Here is a 16,728-nt window from a genome sequence, read left to right as displayed (position 1 = left end):
TTTCTACATTTTCAAAATTACACTGATTAAGCCAAGGGGGGCGCTACATAGCTTCAGTTTCATGTTCGTTCATTCCTCTGTCATGCATAATATCCAAGATACGACTGATCAGATTTTGGCAAAACTTGGGGAAATAATGCATCTCACAACTTCCTTTTGGCATTTTCAAAATTATTGTAAATGTCCCAGGGGGCGGGGGCGCTATACATTTATGATTGGTTGTTTATTTGCCCATCCGCCATGATGATATCGCACATACCGCTTGATCAGATAAACTTCGGGGAATGATGCATCTCACCACTATGTTGTTGCGTTTACAAAATTACAGTGATTGGCCCAAGGGGGGCGCTACATCTTCTGTTTGTCTGTCCATCCATCCATCACACACAATATCTCAAACAATGCTGACTGAATTGTTACGAAACTTGTGGAAATGATGCATCTCACCACGGCACTTTCAAAATCACACTAATTGGCCCAGAAAGGGGGCAGTACAGTTGTAAAGTCAAAGCAAGGTGACGATTTTTATTCCTATATTACGAGAGCCTAAAATGACATTCCATTAAATAATACTCTTTTGAGAAAACTTCTGAGGGTTGGGGTTAGTAGCCAAAATTGTCAGAAAAGCAGTTTGATTTTCACTTTTATTTTTGATATTCTAGACTTTATTTCTGAAAATATATAAACATAAATATTCTACTAAAAAAAATATAGTGTAGCTTAGCTGACTGCAGTGGACACTCCAGAAGACGTTTTTGTTACTGTTGCTACTAATTCTGACTTCATGTAAAATAGACCATTAGACTTTTAGGATATCTTAACTATCTCCTCAATTATGGCTCTGTGATTTTGCCAAGGTGGAAGTTTCTTGACCTTTGGTCCTGTGTAACCTATTCAGAACTGATGGTATGAATTCAGATATGCCTGGCTGTCAATCAGAAGGCAGACAGAGGAGCGGGGGTGAGATTAATAATAATAATAAGATAAAACGAGAGTTGTATCGTCATCTTGTATGTCAGAAGGGGAGTCGCAGGGGTGAACTTGGAGACAAAGTTTTCAGAGAAGAGGTTTTTGACTTTTGATACTTTAAGACTGTCTTATATAGTCTTTGGCTGCAACTCTCTAAGGGCTCATACAGGAAAACTCAATGATTAGTCTCAGGGATCAATATTTGGTCCTCTCCCCCCATGACATTGTAAGAATTAGTTGATGCCAATTCTGCCAAGTATATCGATTTTTATTCCTAGACCGCATAATGACATTCTATTAAATTATGCTCTTTTGATATAACTCATGGGGTCAAATTTGGAGCACTCATTCAAGATGTCAGAGAAGTTTTCCTCTCTGTTTTTAACTTTTGATCGTTTATACTCCACTCTCTGACTTCCTGGCACAGCCTCAGCTCTCTTTCGATTACAGTTCTAGGACTTTTTTTTAGAGAAATGGAAAGTTTCGTAACCCTTGGGCCTGTGAAGCCTGTTCAAAACCCGCTGGATATTTTTATATTTTTAAAACTGCCGGCTGGATGTCAATCAGAAGACGGACGTAGAGCAGGAAGGCGTTGATCTCATGGGAGATTTATTTCTTTTATTTCTTTTTTTGAGCAATTCTTTTTTTATTTTTCATATAATAAACCAAAATTCTGCAAAATCATCATCATCATTCAACAGCAACAAATACATTGTCAAAAAACAAAACCAGACCAAACAAAACAAAAAGGGGGGGGGAACTGTGCATACATACACATCAACACGAATGTAACATGCATACATAGCCTATATAATATCTACAAGTATGCGCATGTACATGTATATATGCACCTGCCCACACATACAACCATACTTGCACATACTCATACCTACACAAACTTTTGATATAGGCCTACCGGACTATAATGGAACATAACTATAAACACACATCTAACAAGCACAGATTCCAGACAAAGCTTGACCATCCAACTATATGCATCAGAGCAGTAGTCAAAATGTTCAAGGTATCAGTTGTAGCGCTATTGAGTTTGGTTAGTTGATCTTTCCAATAGACATATATCATGAAATGTTACCACCCACACTTTGGTCAGTACAACATCGGGGTCAAACCAACCAACCAACTATTCTCTTTTGTTGATATGTTAGGTCTTCATGTTGGCTTCACCCGAAAAACAGTAAGACTGGACATAAAGGAAGCTGTTCTCCAATAATTTCTGTTATAGTGTCACTTACATATTTCCATAGAGTTTTTACAACATTACAACACCAAAACATGTGCATAAGAGTACCTCAGAGCAATGATCACTTTTATTGCTATCAGGAAGTTTAATCTTGAATTTGCATTCTGGGGTAAAATACTGTATGTCCTATGCACAAATTTGCAGTGCACTAGTTGATGAGCTAGATTCTTAGACGAAGAGAAAATATTGTTCCATACAGTTGTCCAATCTGACTCTGAAAAGTTATACTGGAGATCTGGCGGTAACTTTGTATTTGGAAAGTTCACCATAAACATGAGAGACAAGCACAGATGGTTTTATGGAATAAATTAATTTAGTAAGCGGATGGTGCCCAGGATAAGCACTCCATGGTACCCCATAGGTTTTTAGTGCAGTATGAAGTATGAAGGAGAAGGAATCTTTAAGATCTTGAAAAGAGCGGAGACCTTGATCATTAAAGATGACGCGTACACACCTTGTTTTGACCACTGTGGAAATGTGAAGGGATGGATCCTGAAAGTAAGTAATTATTATTCCATATAGGAGAGTGTTTCCATTTGTGTCCAGACTGCTAAAGTACAGGAAATTATGGAGCCCATAAGCTGCAAGGCAGTCTTATGTTTAATTCCAGAAAAGACTAGGGCCCGGATCTACTAAAGGTTTGCACCAGAGCAAATCGCATTGCGGGTGCTAAAACCTTGTTTTCTGATCTACTAAGACGGCCCACAGGGCATTTGCGCCTGAAATCATGGGTTGATCTGTTGATCTGTGTGTACCGTATTTTGCAGTTTGGTCTAATATGCATTTGTGGGTGTTCCAAGGCTGGGACGCAAAATAAAGGGAAGGATTTATGGAAATTGGCAGTGGACGTGATTTATGAAGAGGCGGTGGCCGTTATCGTCTGTCAATTGCGCACAGAATTTAAGACCTAGGAAAAGCATGTCTTATCATTTTGCGCATAGGATGGCTCCACAGAGACTGTCTCTGGATCCCGCTCCAAGATCAAAGTGACACAGTCATACACAGCATAACATGCAGTCATTACATCGCAGGGCTTAAATGAGTATGCTGACTTAAAAATGTACAATTTAAGCCTCATTGGCAGCATAGCAGAATGCGCACTCAACATGCAGACTATTACCTAAATATACAAAAAGGAAAAGAATAGTTTCTAGAATAGTTTCTACCCAACTAACGGACTACCTCTCATGCAATAGTCTTTTCAAACCCTTTGAATCTGGCTTTAGGTCTTTCCATAGAACTGAGACTGCTCTCACAAAAGTGATAAACGACCAACTCCTCGCCTCAGATTCCAACTCTTCTTCTGTTCTTATCTTACTTGATTTGGGTGCGGCATTCGATACAGACGATCATAATATTCTCCTAAACCGCCTAGCGAGCTACGTTGGCATCCACGACTCTGCGCCTTCTGCACCTTGTTGTGGTCTCGGCGCAGCTCTTAAACCCTGGCAGTACCGGGCCCAGGTGCCGCCATTTGTTTACAAAATGTGTTGCTGTTTCTGTCACCCTCTAGAGGTCAGAAAAAAAATCGCTTGTGTAGCTTTAAATCATTTAAAGGCATAAACTCTGACTTGGTCCAATTTTCCTTATATCCTGAGAATGTGCTGAAGCATGTTAAAATACTGCTCAAATAAGAAAGGGATGATGCAACATCAGTTAAATAAAGGATATCATCTGTGTAGTGTGATAATTTATATGGTTTTATGCTTTTATTTTAGTCGTTATTCTTACTTACATTGTACATTGATATGTACACTGATAACATCAAAGAGGGATACCACAGTGGCCCATAGAGTTGCATATAACGTTTATAGATGTATGCATTAACATGCTTTTTCTACAAGCATCATTTATAGGGACTATCACATTTCCTCTAATAGTGGCCCGGGCCTTTATTTACCTCAACTGCAGAAGGTACCAGGCCTTTATTGGAAGCAGACTTATATTAGAGACAGGCCTTTATTTCTAATTCCCTCTGTTTGATAAGTATATTTGCTCATATTTTAGTATGAAGCCTCCTTGTTTTCTGATCTGCTTCTGTTGGGGTACGTTAGGTAGACGTTTTTTTGTTACTGCAATGCATTACGATAATTACGGTAATCGACGACGGCACGCTCCAGAGACTTCCTCCACTATTAGAGGAAATACGGTAAATAGGTTTCATATTGTCACCAATTTGGGAATAAGAAGAACGAACATTGGATCATAAATTAGACCTACTGGTGTGATCAATCATTGGTTCTGGTTCACATATAGGCCTATAGGTGCATAATGGCTATTATGGCTCACTGTATATAGGCCTAAAAGTCCCTCTTTGAAGTTATCAACATACAACGTGCATATTACAAATCCATGTGCAAGGTTTACTAATCTGTGGGCAGGATTTAGGAATCCGTGCGCACGGATTAGTCAGTCGTGCGAAGTAAAGGGCTTGGAGACCAAACCATTAGTTTTGACGGTTGCTTGGGGATAACAGTTTAACGTGCATATCCATTGATGAAAATTGCTACCAATACCATATTTATTAAGAAGACACTTAACACCAAACCTACTTTATACAGTGGAGCCTCCTCCACTGCGTGATCTTCCTCCTGTAACAAATAACTAAAACACCCAGCATAACCATATTCACTTCAAATGAACTGAATGCTGTCCTAATCATAAAACCTCAGACTGTTCACCTGGGGTTATAAAAGGTGTACAAAGGTTCAATTTATTTACTCTTTATTGCAGCCAAAGTCCTAGCATCAATAAAAAATAAATTACTCATTACAAGAACATGCATGATAAATCAAGATGGACTTGAGCCGGCTCAGTAGCTCAGTGAAGACGTGAAGTTATTGTGTTCTGGATCTAGAACTACAAACGCACAGTTCACCAAACCCACGACTTCCACTGAGGGAGGACAGCTACAGGAGGGAATACTGGGAATACTGACACTTCAACCTGCTGCTGACTCAGGAGTTTTAGAAGAAACACAACTCAAAGTGAAAGTAACTTTCAGGGAACTTTCTAGAGGAGGAAGTGATACCACAACTGACTGACTTCCTGTTTGAGCGGTCTGTCTGGTTTGTTTTCAGCTTCACTCAGAGAGAAAATGTCTTCCAGATCAGAGGAGGATTTCTCCTGTCCTGTCTGCCATGACATCTTTAAAGATCCTGTCGTCCTGTCATGTAGCCACAGCTTCTGTAAAGCCTGTCTGCAGAGCTGGTGGACAGAGAAACAAACACATGAGTGTCCACTTTGTAACAGAAGATCTTCAAGGAGTGAACCACCTCGTAACTTGGTGTTAAAGAACCTGTGTGAGTCTTTCTTACTGGAGAGAGATCAGAGAGCTTCAGCAGGATCTGAGCTTCTCTGCAGTCTGCACTCTGAGAAACTCAAGCTCTTCTGTCTGGACCATCAGCAGCCAGTGTGTGTTGTCTGTCTGCATTCAAAAACACACACCGACCACAGAATCAGACCCATCGATGAAGCTGCACTGGATCACAAGGAGGAACTTCAGAAATCACTGAAGCCCTTAAAGGAGAAACTGGAGCTCTTTAATGAAGTTAAAGGAAACTGTGATCAAACAGCAGAACACATTAAGGTCCAGGCCCGACACACAGAGAGGCAGATTAAGGAGGAGTTTAAGAAGCTTCACCAGTTTCTACAAGAGGAAGAGGAGGCCAGGATCGCTGCACTGAGGGAGGAAGAGGAGCAGAAGAGTCGGACGATGAAGGAGAAGATCGAGGGTCTGAGCAGAGAGATAGCAGCTCTTTCAGACACAGTCAGAGCCATAGAGAAGGAGCTGAGAGCTGAAGACGTCTCGTTCCTGCAGAACTACAAGGCTACAGTGGAAAGAGTCCAGCGCCCCCTGCTGGAGGATCCACAGCTGGTCTCAGGAGCTCTGATAGACGAGGCCAAACACCTGGGCAACCTGAGCTTCACAGTCTGGGACAAGATGAAGGAGATGGTCTCCTACACTCCTGTGATTCTGGACCCAAACACTGCATATCCAAAACTCATCCTGTCTGAAGATCTGACCAGTGTGAGACGTGGAGAGAGACAGAAGCTTCCTGAAAACCCAGAGAGGTTTGACTCCTACAGCTCTGTCCTGGGATCTGAGGGCTTTAACTCAGGAACTCACAGCTGGGATGTTGAGGTTGGAGACAATTCAGTGTGGGGACTGGGTGTGTTAGCAGAGTCTGTCCAGAGGAAGGGAGACATACAGTCTGGATTATGGACAATATGGTTCTGTAATGGTAAATACAGAGCAGACTCCCCAGCAGATCTACTCACTCTTCTCCCAGTGAAGAAGAAGTTCCAGAGGATCAGACTGCATCTGGACTGGAACAGAGGAAAGCTGTCATTCTCTGATCCTGATACTAACACACACATACACACCTTCACACACACTTTCACTGACAGGCTGTTTCCATTCATTGGTACATCGAAAACACTCCCTCTGAGGATTTTACCAAAGGTGTAAGGGGAGTATCGCTCATTTTAATTCATTACATAAACATTATATATCCATTATTCTTATTTCTAGGACAGTCAGTGAATATAATTACCTCTCTAATCTGTGATGTCATCAACATGTGCCCATGTTGTTCTGATGATGTAGCTGTCATGGTGGTGTGGATGACATCTGTAACAACAACAAACAACAAAAATATAAAAACATGAAAATGCTAAAGAGATTATTAAATACACATAAAACACAAGAAAGAAAAAAACAGAATCCAGAAACAGGGAGATTTTCAAATCTATTTAGGCCCGACAGAATCACATAATGAAGAAGGAAGGAATTCATCTTGCACATGCCTACAACTGTCTAATATCACCATACTGCACATGTGCCAAAAGGGAGCAGCTGCTGAACAAAGTTGTTTTTTACTCATGTAAAGACCGGTCTGGATCTCATGCTGATATCTGTAGCTTAATTTATTACTTTCCATCCCAATCACACCTTACAGGAGACTCTTCATACTCTACATGTACATGTTATATACATGTTCATTTCAAATGTGTTCATTAAATGCTGTGCTAATCATAAATCCACAGGACTGACCACCTGGGGTTATAAAAGGTGTACAAAGGTTCAAAAGTTACTCTTCTTTTATAATACAATCCTAGCATCAATAAAAATGAATTAATCACTGCATTTGTAACCATGCTTAGTTTATGCTTCATGTAATCAAATCATAATAATCATTTGATCAAAGTAATCATTGTAATCATGTTTAATAATCATTGTAATCAAAATTAACAAGTGTGAAATGTGATTAATCTTGATGTGTATGCATTATGGTCAAAGGTAACAGTATTCTGTTATGAGTGCTGTCCCTTTAAGATGGGGACTGACAGTACAGCAGGAGAGAGTTCATTTCCAAGATGCTGTTTATTCATTTTGGGGGAAGAAAGAAAAACATCTATCATTACCTTTTGTTCATCATTCAATATATCTAATTGCTCAGATCATCTACAAATCTCTTGGAAATCTCATTTTGGATTCAAACTCTTCAAATCCAAATCAAACTCTAGTTGTCTGGAGCCTCTATCAGACTACAATACCCAGAGAGCAACGAGAGAGAAACACTGTGGAATGAAACTCAGCTCTGCGGTGCGTTTCATTAGTCGTTTCAACCGGCCCTCGTTGACTTCCCCTCGTTGACTTCCCCTCGGGGGAATCCCCGTCGCCATCTTAAGTGTCGTTCCATTACTCTGATAACTCAAGTGAACTTTCTGAGATCGACCTTTCGAGGGCCGAGGGAGCGAGTCAACAACGATGTAGACTTCACAAGCGCATATTTCCCAGGATGCATTGTGATCATCCGTCAATTCCGGTGCACGAACAGGTGATAAATATAAATGCAAGTAAACAAACAACATTTAGAGGATTTAGACATATTTATGAAATGAACTCATCTTAATTATTAGGCCTGCTTAAGGGCAAGTGCGTTCCGTTTCAAATATTCTGCTCCCCCTCGGACCCCGCCCCCCTGCTCTGCAAGTGGCCACTCGTGTTACGTATGGTGCTACGTATTGCCAAGTGCCGAGGGGAAGTGAAGGAGGGCTGGTTAAATGACTAATGAAATGCAGGTCTGGTCTGACAAAGCTCCGCCCCTTTCTCTGACTCAACTCAGACAAACCAGGAAACAGGTTGTCATTCTTCACTCCTCACTGAGAAGAGACACACACACCGAGAGACAGACGATAAGATTCACCTTCAGACCAAACCCACGACTTCCACTGAGGGAGGACAGCTACAGGAGGGAATACTGGGAATACTGGAATACTGGGAATACTGGAAAACTGCCACTTCAACCTGCTGCTGACTCAACACGCTGAATGTGAGTTTTAGAAGAAACACGACTCAAAGTCAAAGTAACTTTCATAGAATTTTCTAGAGGAGGAAGTGATACCACAACTGACTGACTTCCTGTTTGAGCGGTCTGTCTGGTTTGTTTTCAGCTTCACTCAGAGAGAAAATGTCTTCCAGATCAGAGGAGGATTTCTCCTGTTCTGTCTGCTGTGACATCTTTAAAGATCCTGTCATCCTGTCATGTAGCCACAGCTTCTGTAAAGCCTGTCTGCAGAGCTGGTGGACAGAGAAACAAATACAGGAGTGTCCACTTTGTAACAGAAGATCTTCAAAGAGTGAACCACCTCGTAACTTGGACTTAAAGAACCTGTGTGAGGCTTTCTTACTGGAGAGAGATCAGAGAGCTTCAGCAGGATCTGAGCTTCTCTGCAGTCTGCACTCTGAGAAACTCAAGCTCTTCTGTCTGGACCATCAGCAGACAGTGTGTGTTGTCTGTCGAGATTCAAAAACACACACCGACCACAGAATCAGACCCATCGATGAAGCTGCACTGGATCACAAGGAGGAACTTCAGGAATCACTGAAGTCCTTAAAGGAGAAACTGAAGCTCTTTAATAAAGTTAAAGGAAACTGTGATCAAACAGCAGAACACATTAAGGTCCAGGCCCGACACACAGAGAGGCAGATTAAGGAGGAGTTTAAGAAGCTTCACCAGTTTCTACAAGAGGAAGAGGAGGCCAGGATCGCTGCACTGAGGGAGGAAGAGGAGCAGAAGAGTCGGACGATGAAGGAGAAGATCGAGGGTCTGAGCAGAGAGATAGCAGCTCTTTCAGACACAGTCAGAGCCATAGAGAAGGAGCTGAGAGCTGAAGACGTCTCGTTCCTGCAGAACTACAAGGCTACAGTGGAAAGAGTCCAGCGCCCCCTGCTGGAGGATCCACAGCTGGTCTCAGGAGCTCTGATAGACGAGGCCAAACACCTGGGCAACCTGAGCTTCACAGTCTGGGACAAGATGAAGGAGATGGTCTCCTACACTCCTGTGATTCTGGACCCCAACACTGCCAATCCAGGACTCATCCTGTCTGAAGATCTGACCAGTGTGAGATGGGGAGAGAGACAGAAGCTTCCTGGAAACCCAGAGAGGTTGACTCCTACTCTGTCCTGGGATCTGAGGGCTTTAACTCAGGAACTCACAGCTGGGATGTTGAGGTTGGAGACAATACAGACTGGAGGCTGGGTGTGGCAGCAGAGTCTGTCCAGAGGAAGGGAAACATACAGTCTGGATTATGGAGAATAAGGTTCTATGATGGTGAATACGGAGCAGTCTCCACATCAGATCCAGACACTGTTCTCCCAGTGAAGAAGAAGCTCCAGAGGATCAGACTGCATCTGGACTGGAACAGAGGAAAGCTGTCATTCTCTGATCCTGATACTAACACACACATACACACCTTCACACACGCTTTCACTGACAAGCTGTTTCCTTACATTGCCACTGGGGATGAACTCTCTCTGAAGATTTTACCAGTGAAGGTCTCTGTAACAGTGGAACAGCACAGTTAGAGATGATGATGATGATGATGATGATGATGATGATGATGATGATGATGTTTATAATGATGAAGATGATGATGTCATATTCACAAGCCATCCATTTTTGTTAGAGGAATCCCTCTCATTTTAAGGATACATTATATAAACACTTTATATCCATTATTCTTATTTTTATGACAGTTAGTGAATATAATCAACTCTCTAATCTGTGATGTCATCAAGATGTGCCCATGTTGTCCTGATGATGATGTAGCTGTCATGGTGATGTGGATGACATCTATAACAACAACAACAAGAAGTAACACAAATATGAAAACAATATAAAAACATAAAAGGAAATCACAAAGTGTTAAAAAGATTATTGAAGCAAATGAAACACAAGAAAGAAAAATAAATATAAAACAAAACAAAAAAAATGAATAAATAAATAAATATTGAAATGATAATAACATTCAAATAAAGTAGACAATCTCAACTTTGTTTTTTTGGGGCGGTACGTCTTTTGGGGGGGTTTTGGGGGCATTTTCGTCTTTTTCTTTATTATTGGACCACTGAAATTAGAGAGAGAGGAAAGACTGGGAGAGAGAGGGATGACATGTGACAAAGGTCCTGGGCCGGATTCAAACCCAGGACGTCTTGGTTACACGGTACGCCCCTTAGACCACTGAACCACCAGGACGCCTCAACGAGATCTACTCTGTTAAAGTGTATTTTCTCTATATTTAGACTGCAGGTAAAAGTTCATCCTGTCTTCTTTGGTTCTTCATCTGAAGTGTTAAATTTATTTGATCTAACTTTATTCCAGGTTCTTAGAGTTTCTCTCCACTGTAACTCGTCTTCTCTTTGTAGTTAAATCATTTAAACTGCAGCAGAGTTCATCATTTTGCATTCAGACTTCATGTAATGTTGGTGATTTAGGAACTGAAGCTTTCTGCATAAGAAAATCAGCTGAATTCTCAAAATTTAAAATTTAAAATACTGGTTATGTATCTTGACACTGTAATCTTCAGTTACTGCTGGATAACTTTGCATCTAAAACCAATAAAGAATGAAGTTTAGAAGGAAATGTGTTCAGATTTCCTGACTAATTTCCTAATTTCAGCAGCGTTGTCATCATGTCAACTTGGAAACTTTGACAAAATTTGGACTATTAGACACTTAAACATTTTTAAAGTTTTCTTTTGGGTTATCATGATCTAAACCGATTTTCATTTTATATTTTTGCATTTCATTCATTTGATCCGTTTTACTTATTTTTTTATTTTTAACTTTTATATACCTTTTTACTCATTATATTATTTAGTGTGCTTTTATACAACAAGAAGGAAAACATTTTGAGTCGTGAGTATGTTATTTCACTCTGCTTAATAAACCAGCACGCATATTGATTTAAAAACCCAGACACTATTGTTGTTGTGTGTGATCACGCAGAAAAACGTCTTTTTTCCAGTTACCGACGCTCGTACGCAGCGCCATCCACCGCTGCTCCAAACTGTGAGATTATGACATTCAAAACAAATCTGGTTTACGGCTCCCGTCATACATTTGTCTTTGTATCACCTGTCAGCAGTGATGTCATCGTGCAGTCCACAGTAGGAGCTGACGGTTAGATATCTGAGAATATCATGTTATTAAATTAATTCAAATGTATTAATAAGACGGTTGCTGGCAGAGACGGTTGATGTTGCCCCCAACTTGCATCAGTTGTCGTAAATAACAAAGTTCTGTCGTTGCGTAAACCTGAATGTCTGATTGGTGGATTTTCTTAATGATATGCACACAAAGGTGTGTCGATTGGCCACTTTGGCTGACGACATGTTTTACGTTGTCGGAGCCGCCATCTTTAGCATTACGGATTTTCCCATTCAAAACTGATAGTGTGTGTGATGCACAAAGTGTGATCCCATTTGTGTTTGGTTTTGATACTAACCTGTATTTTTTTGTGTATGGTGTATAAGCCAATTGAAACACACTAAGTGTATGGACAGTAGAGGGCAATGTTGCACTGTGGCTTCACTGGACTATGGACTACCGTAAATCCTCTAATAGTGGCCTGTAGTCAATTAAAAGCCGGGTCTCCGATAATGGCCGACACGAACAAATAAAGGCCGGCCTCAAATACAGGCTGGGGAAAAAAACAAAGGAAACAAGAGTAGGTCAAAACCAGTATATGGCTGGACCGTGTCCGTCTCCTCTCTCCGCCGCTGTCCTCTCCATTCTATTCTTAGCTTCAGTTAGCTTCAGTTAGCTTCAGCTTACATGCAAACAACGGTGGATACCGGTAAACTCCTGCTGCTGTTATATAATGTAACTGTAGTTTGTAGTAACGTACAAGTGCCACAAGATGGCTCCGCCGGCGGAAGTCTCTGGAGCGTGCCGTCGTCGATTACCGTAATTATCGTAATGCATCGCAGTAACAAAAAAACGTCTACCTAACGAACCCCGACAGAAGCAGATCAGAAAACAAGGAGGCTTCGTACTAAAATATGAGCAAATATACTTATCAAACAGAGGGAATTAGAAATAAAGGCCTGTCTCTAATATAAGCCTGCTTCCAATAAAGGCCTGGTACCCTCTGCAGTTGAGGTAAATAAAGGCCCGGGCCAATATTAGAGGATTTACGGTATGTGTACGTCTGCTACATCTTCTCATAAGGTGAGAAGAATCTGACGGAGAAGCCACGCGTCTGTTGTCTTGCTTTTCTCCTGTTTTCACAGGCTCATATCCTGAGACCTGTAACAAGTACACTGTCTCTATATATAATACTGTCTCTGGTTAATACAGCGAAGGAAGAGAGGTGAATTGTGACACTTTTGGTTTTCCATAAATATATGAGGAAGCCCCTTCAATATGAATTATCATGATGCTAGTGATCGCTACGGAAGCTGAAGAGCTGAACTCAGACTCATCCAATGCTGTCAAAGAGAAGGTTTTGGCAGCAGAGTTAGAGAGACTTTCCCCTAACCTAAAGATCACAGGTTCAAACCCCACAGCTGCTTCTGTGTCCTTGAGCAAGACATCGAACCTCTACCTGCTCTTTTTAAAGTGCTGTTGAACTTTGGTAGTACCTTGGGTTGTGTAGCTGCCTGGCCATGATATAACCCCAAAATCTGTGATTCTCTGTTCATCAATAATTGTAAATAGGCACACAAAAAAAAAAAAAAGTGATAGACTTGTTTTTTATATATTGGCAGAATCTGCTTTGTCAAAGTCTTGTCTCCCACCTTTTCTCGCCTATTTACAATTATTGGTAAACATTATTTTCTTCATTCCATCGGCATAAGTTTCCTCCGACTGGATTTTGGTGTTCCACTTGTTCAAACTGAAAGGTTTAATAAACATAAAGAAAGAGATTCACTTAAACACTTTTCAGCAACGACTATTTTCTTTAATATATTGTCAGAATCTGCTTTGTTTTTGTGCTAGAAGTGATTTTCAGACTGTTCCTCCAGACAATGACAGTGAATGGAGAGAGAAAAAAAACACAGTTCTCCAATCTCCTCTACCGGAGCAACAGATCACAGAGCAACTTTAAAACATACTGGTACTCTGGTTAAGTGAGGACCCAAACTGAGTAAATGTTGTCTCCAGGCTCATTCAAACTACTGCTACTCTCATCATGTGGAGACCAGCAGAAATCTCCAGTGGAGCCGATCTCACAAGGCAGAAATGACTTGACAACATGCCTTTAAAGAATTAAGATCTCAGGATTATCATTATTGTGTTCTGGATTTTAAATGCAGTTCATTTCCAAGATACTGTTTATTCATTTTGGGGGGGGGAAGGAAAAACATCTATCACTGCCGTTACTTCAGTGAATATATCTCATCTCTCAGATCATTTACAAATCTCTTGGAAATCTCATTTTGGGTTCAAACTCTTCAAATCCAAATCAAACTCTAGTTGTCTGGAGCCTCTATCAGACTACAATACCCAGTGAGCAACGAGAGAGAAACACTGTGGAATGAAACTCAGCTCTGCTCTATTACAGTAAACAGCTGAGCATTTAGGAGAAATGGGCTGACAAAGCTCCGCCCCTTTCTCTGACTCAACTCACACAAACCAGGAAACAGAGTTTATTATTCTTCACTCCTCACTGAGAAGAGACACACACACCGAGAGACAGACGATAAGATTCCACTGAGGGAGGAGAGCTACAGGAGGGAATACTGGGAATACTGGGAATACTGGGAATACTGCCACTTCAACCTGCTGCTGACTCCTCACACTGAACGTGAGTTTTAGAAGAAACACAACTCAAAGTGAAAGTAACTTTCAGGGAACTTTCTAGAGGAGGGAGTGGTGCCACAACTGACTGACTTCCTGTTTGAGCGGTCTGTCTGGTTTGTTTTCAGCTTCACTCAGAGAGAAAATGTCTTCCAGATCAGAGGAGGATTTCTCCTGTTCTGTCTGCTGTGACATCTTTAAAGATCCTGTCGTCCTGTCATGTAGCCACAGCTTCTGTAAAGCCTGTCTGCAGAGCTGGTGGACAGAGAAACAAAAACATGAGTGTCCACTTTGTAAGGAAATATCTTTACACGGTGAGCCACCTCGTAACTTGGCATTAAAGAACCTGTGTGAGTCTTTCTTACTGGAGAGAGATCAGAGAGCTTCAGCAGTATCTGAGCTTCTCTGCAGTCTGCACTCTGAGAAACTCAAGCTCTTCTGTCTGGACCATCAGCAGACAGTGTGTGTTGTCTGTCTGCATTCAAAAACACACACCGACCACAGAATCAGACCCATCGATGAAGCTGCACTGGATCACAAGGAGGAACTTCAGGAATCACTGAAGCCCTTAAAGGAGAAACTGAAGCTCTTTAATAAAGTTAAAGGAAACTGTGATCAAACAGCAGAACACATTAAGGTCCAGGCCCGACACACAGAGAGGCAGATTAAGGAGGAGTTTAAGAAGCTTCACCAGTTTCTACAAGAGGAAGAGGAGGCCAGGATCGCTGCACTGAGGGAGGAAGAGGAGCAGAAGAGTCGGACGATGAAGGAGAAGATCGAGGGTCTGAGCAGAGAGATAGCAGCTCTTTCAGACACAGTCAGAGCCATAGAGAAGGAGCTGAGAGCTGAAGACGTCTCGTTCCTGCAGAACTACAAGGCTACAGTGGAAAGAGTCCAGCGCCCCCTGCTGGAGGATCCACAGCTGGTCTCAGGAGCTCTGATAGACGAGGCCAAACACCTGGGCAACCTGAGCTTCACAGTCTGGGACAAGATGAAGGAGATGGTCTCCTACACTCCTGTGATTCTGGACCCCAACACTGTCCATCCAATACTCATCCTGTCTGAAGATCTGACCAGTGTGAGACGTGGAGGGAGACAGAAGCTTCCTGAAAACCCAGAGAGGTTTGAAACCTTCTGCTCTGTGCTGGGATCTGAGGGCTTTAACTCAGGAACTCACAGCTGGGATGTTGAGGTTGGAGACAGTACATTGTGGTTCCTGGGTGTGGCAGCAGAGTCTGTCCAGAGGAAGGGAAACATACAGTCTGGATTATGGAGAATAAGGTTCTATGATGGTGAATACGGAGCAGTCTCCACATCAGATCCAGACACTGTTCTCCCAGTGAAGAAGAAGCTCCAGAGGATCAGACTGCATCTGGACTGGAACAGAGGAAAGCTGTCATTCTCTGATCCTGATACTAACACACACATACACACCTTCACACACACTTTCACTGACAGGCTGTTTCCTTACATTGCCACTGGGGATGAACTCTCTCTGAAGATTTTACCAGTGAAGGTCTCTGTAACAGTGGAACAGCACAGTTAAAGATGATGATGATGATGATGATGTTTATAATGATGAAGATGATGATGTCATATACACAAGAAATCCATTTCTGTTAGAGGAATCCCTCTCATTTTAAGGATACATTATACAAACATTATACATCCATTATTCTTATTTTTATGACAGTCAGTGAATATAATCAAGTCTCTAATCTGTGATGTCATCAAGATGTGCCCATGTTGTCCTGATGATGATGTAGCTGTCATGGTGATGTGGATGACATCTATAACAACAACAACAAGAAGTAACACAAATATGAAAACAATATAAAAACATAAAAGGAAATCACAAAGTGTTAAAAAGATTATTGAAGCAAATGAAACACAAGAAAGAAAAATAAATATAAAACCAAAAAAGATAAAATAAATAAATAAATAAATAAACAAATAAATATTGAAATGATAATAACATTCAAATAAAGTAGACAATCTCTACTTTTTTTTTTGGGCGGTACGTCTTTTGGGGGGTTTTTGGGGGCATTTTCGCCTTTTTCTTTATTATTGGACCACTGAAATTAGAGAGCGACAGGAAAGACTGGGAGAGAGAGCGATGACATGTGACAAAGGTCCTGGGCCGGATTCAAACCCAGGACGTCTTGGTTACATGGTACGCCCCTTAGACCACTGAACCACCAGGACGCCCCAATGAGATCTACTCTGTTAAAGTGAATTTTCTCTATATTTAGACTGCAGGTAAAAGTTCATCCTGTCTTCTTTGGTTCTTCATCTGAAGTGTTAAATTTATTTGATCTAACTTTATTCCAGGTTCTTAGAGTTTCTCTCCACTGTAACTCGTCTTCTCTTTGTAGTTAAATCATTTAAACTGCAGCAGAGTTCATCA

General features: G+C 41.3%; 2 protein-coding genes and 1 pseudogene across 3 annotated transcripts; all 3 read left to right on the top strand.

Annotated features, from left to right (window-relative positions):
* Positions 1–5,153: 5,153 nt before the first annotated feature.
* LOC144542879 (E3 ubiquitin-protein ligase TRIM39-like) lies at positions 5,154–6,701 on the top strand. 2 transcript variants are annotated; one of them, XM_078290269.1, is made up of 2 exons: positions 5,154–6,304; positions 6,502–6,636. In XM_078290269.1, exons 1-2 carry the CDS (start codon positions 5,328–5,330, stop codon positions 6,587–6,589), a joined length of 1,065 nt encoding a protein of 354 aa, XP_078146395.1. In that variant the 5' UTR covers positions 5,154–5,327; the 3' UTR covers positions 6,590–6,636. The 2 variants fall into 2 exon arrangements, with proteins under 2 accessions (XP_078146395.1, XP_078146394.1); XM_078290268.1 differs by having other exon boundaries at positions 5,154–6,701.
* A 1,692-nt stretch (positions 6,702–8,393) lies between these two features.
* On the top strand, positions 8,394–10,448 carry LOC144542878 (E3 ubiquitin-protein ligase TRIM39-like; annotated as a pseudogene).
* Positions 10,449–14,261: 3,813 nt separating this feature from the next.
* LOC144542876 (E3 ubiquitin-protein ligase TRIM39-like) lies at positions 14,262–16,188 on the top strand. Its single transcript, XM_078290264.1, has one exon. The coding sequence runs from the start codon at positions 14,467–14,469 to the stop codon at positions 15,865–15,867; it is 1,401 nt and encodes a 466-aa protein (XP_078146390.1). The 5' UTR covers positions 14,262–14,466; the 3' UTR covers positions 15,868–16,188.
* The last annotated feature ends 540 nt before the right edge of the window (positions 16,189–16,728 follow it).

Source organism: Centroberyx gerrardi, chromosome 19 (assembly GCF_048128805.1).
Source record: "Centroberyx gerrardi isolate f3 chromosome 19, fCenGer3.hap1.cur.20231027, whole genome shotgun sequence".
Taxonomy (NCBI): Eukaryota; Metazoa; Chordata; class Actinopteri; order Beryciformes; family Berycidae; genus Centroberyx; species Centroberyx gerrardi.
Note: the sequence above shows the minus strand (reverse complement) of the source record. Positions and strands in the feature narration are given on the sequence as shown.

Bases quoted from the DNA above. Each gene is read 5' to 3' on its own strand.
- LOC144542879 (XM_078290268.1), top strand. From the start codon at position 5,328: ATGTCTTCCAGATCAGAGGAGGATTTCTCCTGTCCTGTCTGCCATGAC.
- LOC144542876 (XM_078290264.1), top strand. From the start codon at position 14,467: ATGTCTTCCAGATCAGAGGAGGATTTCTCCTGTTCTGTCTGCTGTGAC.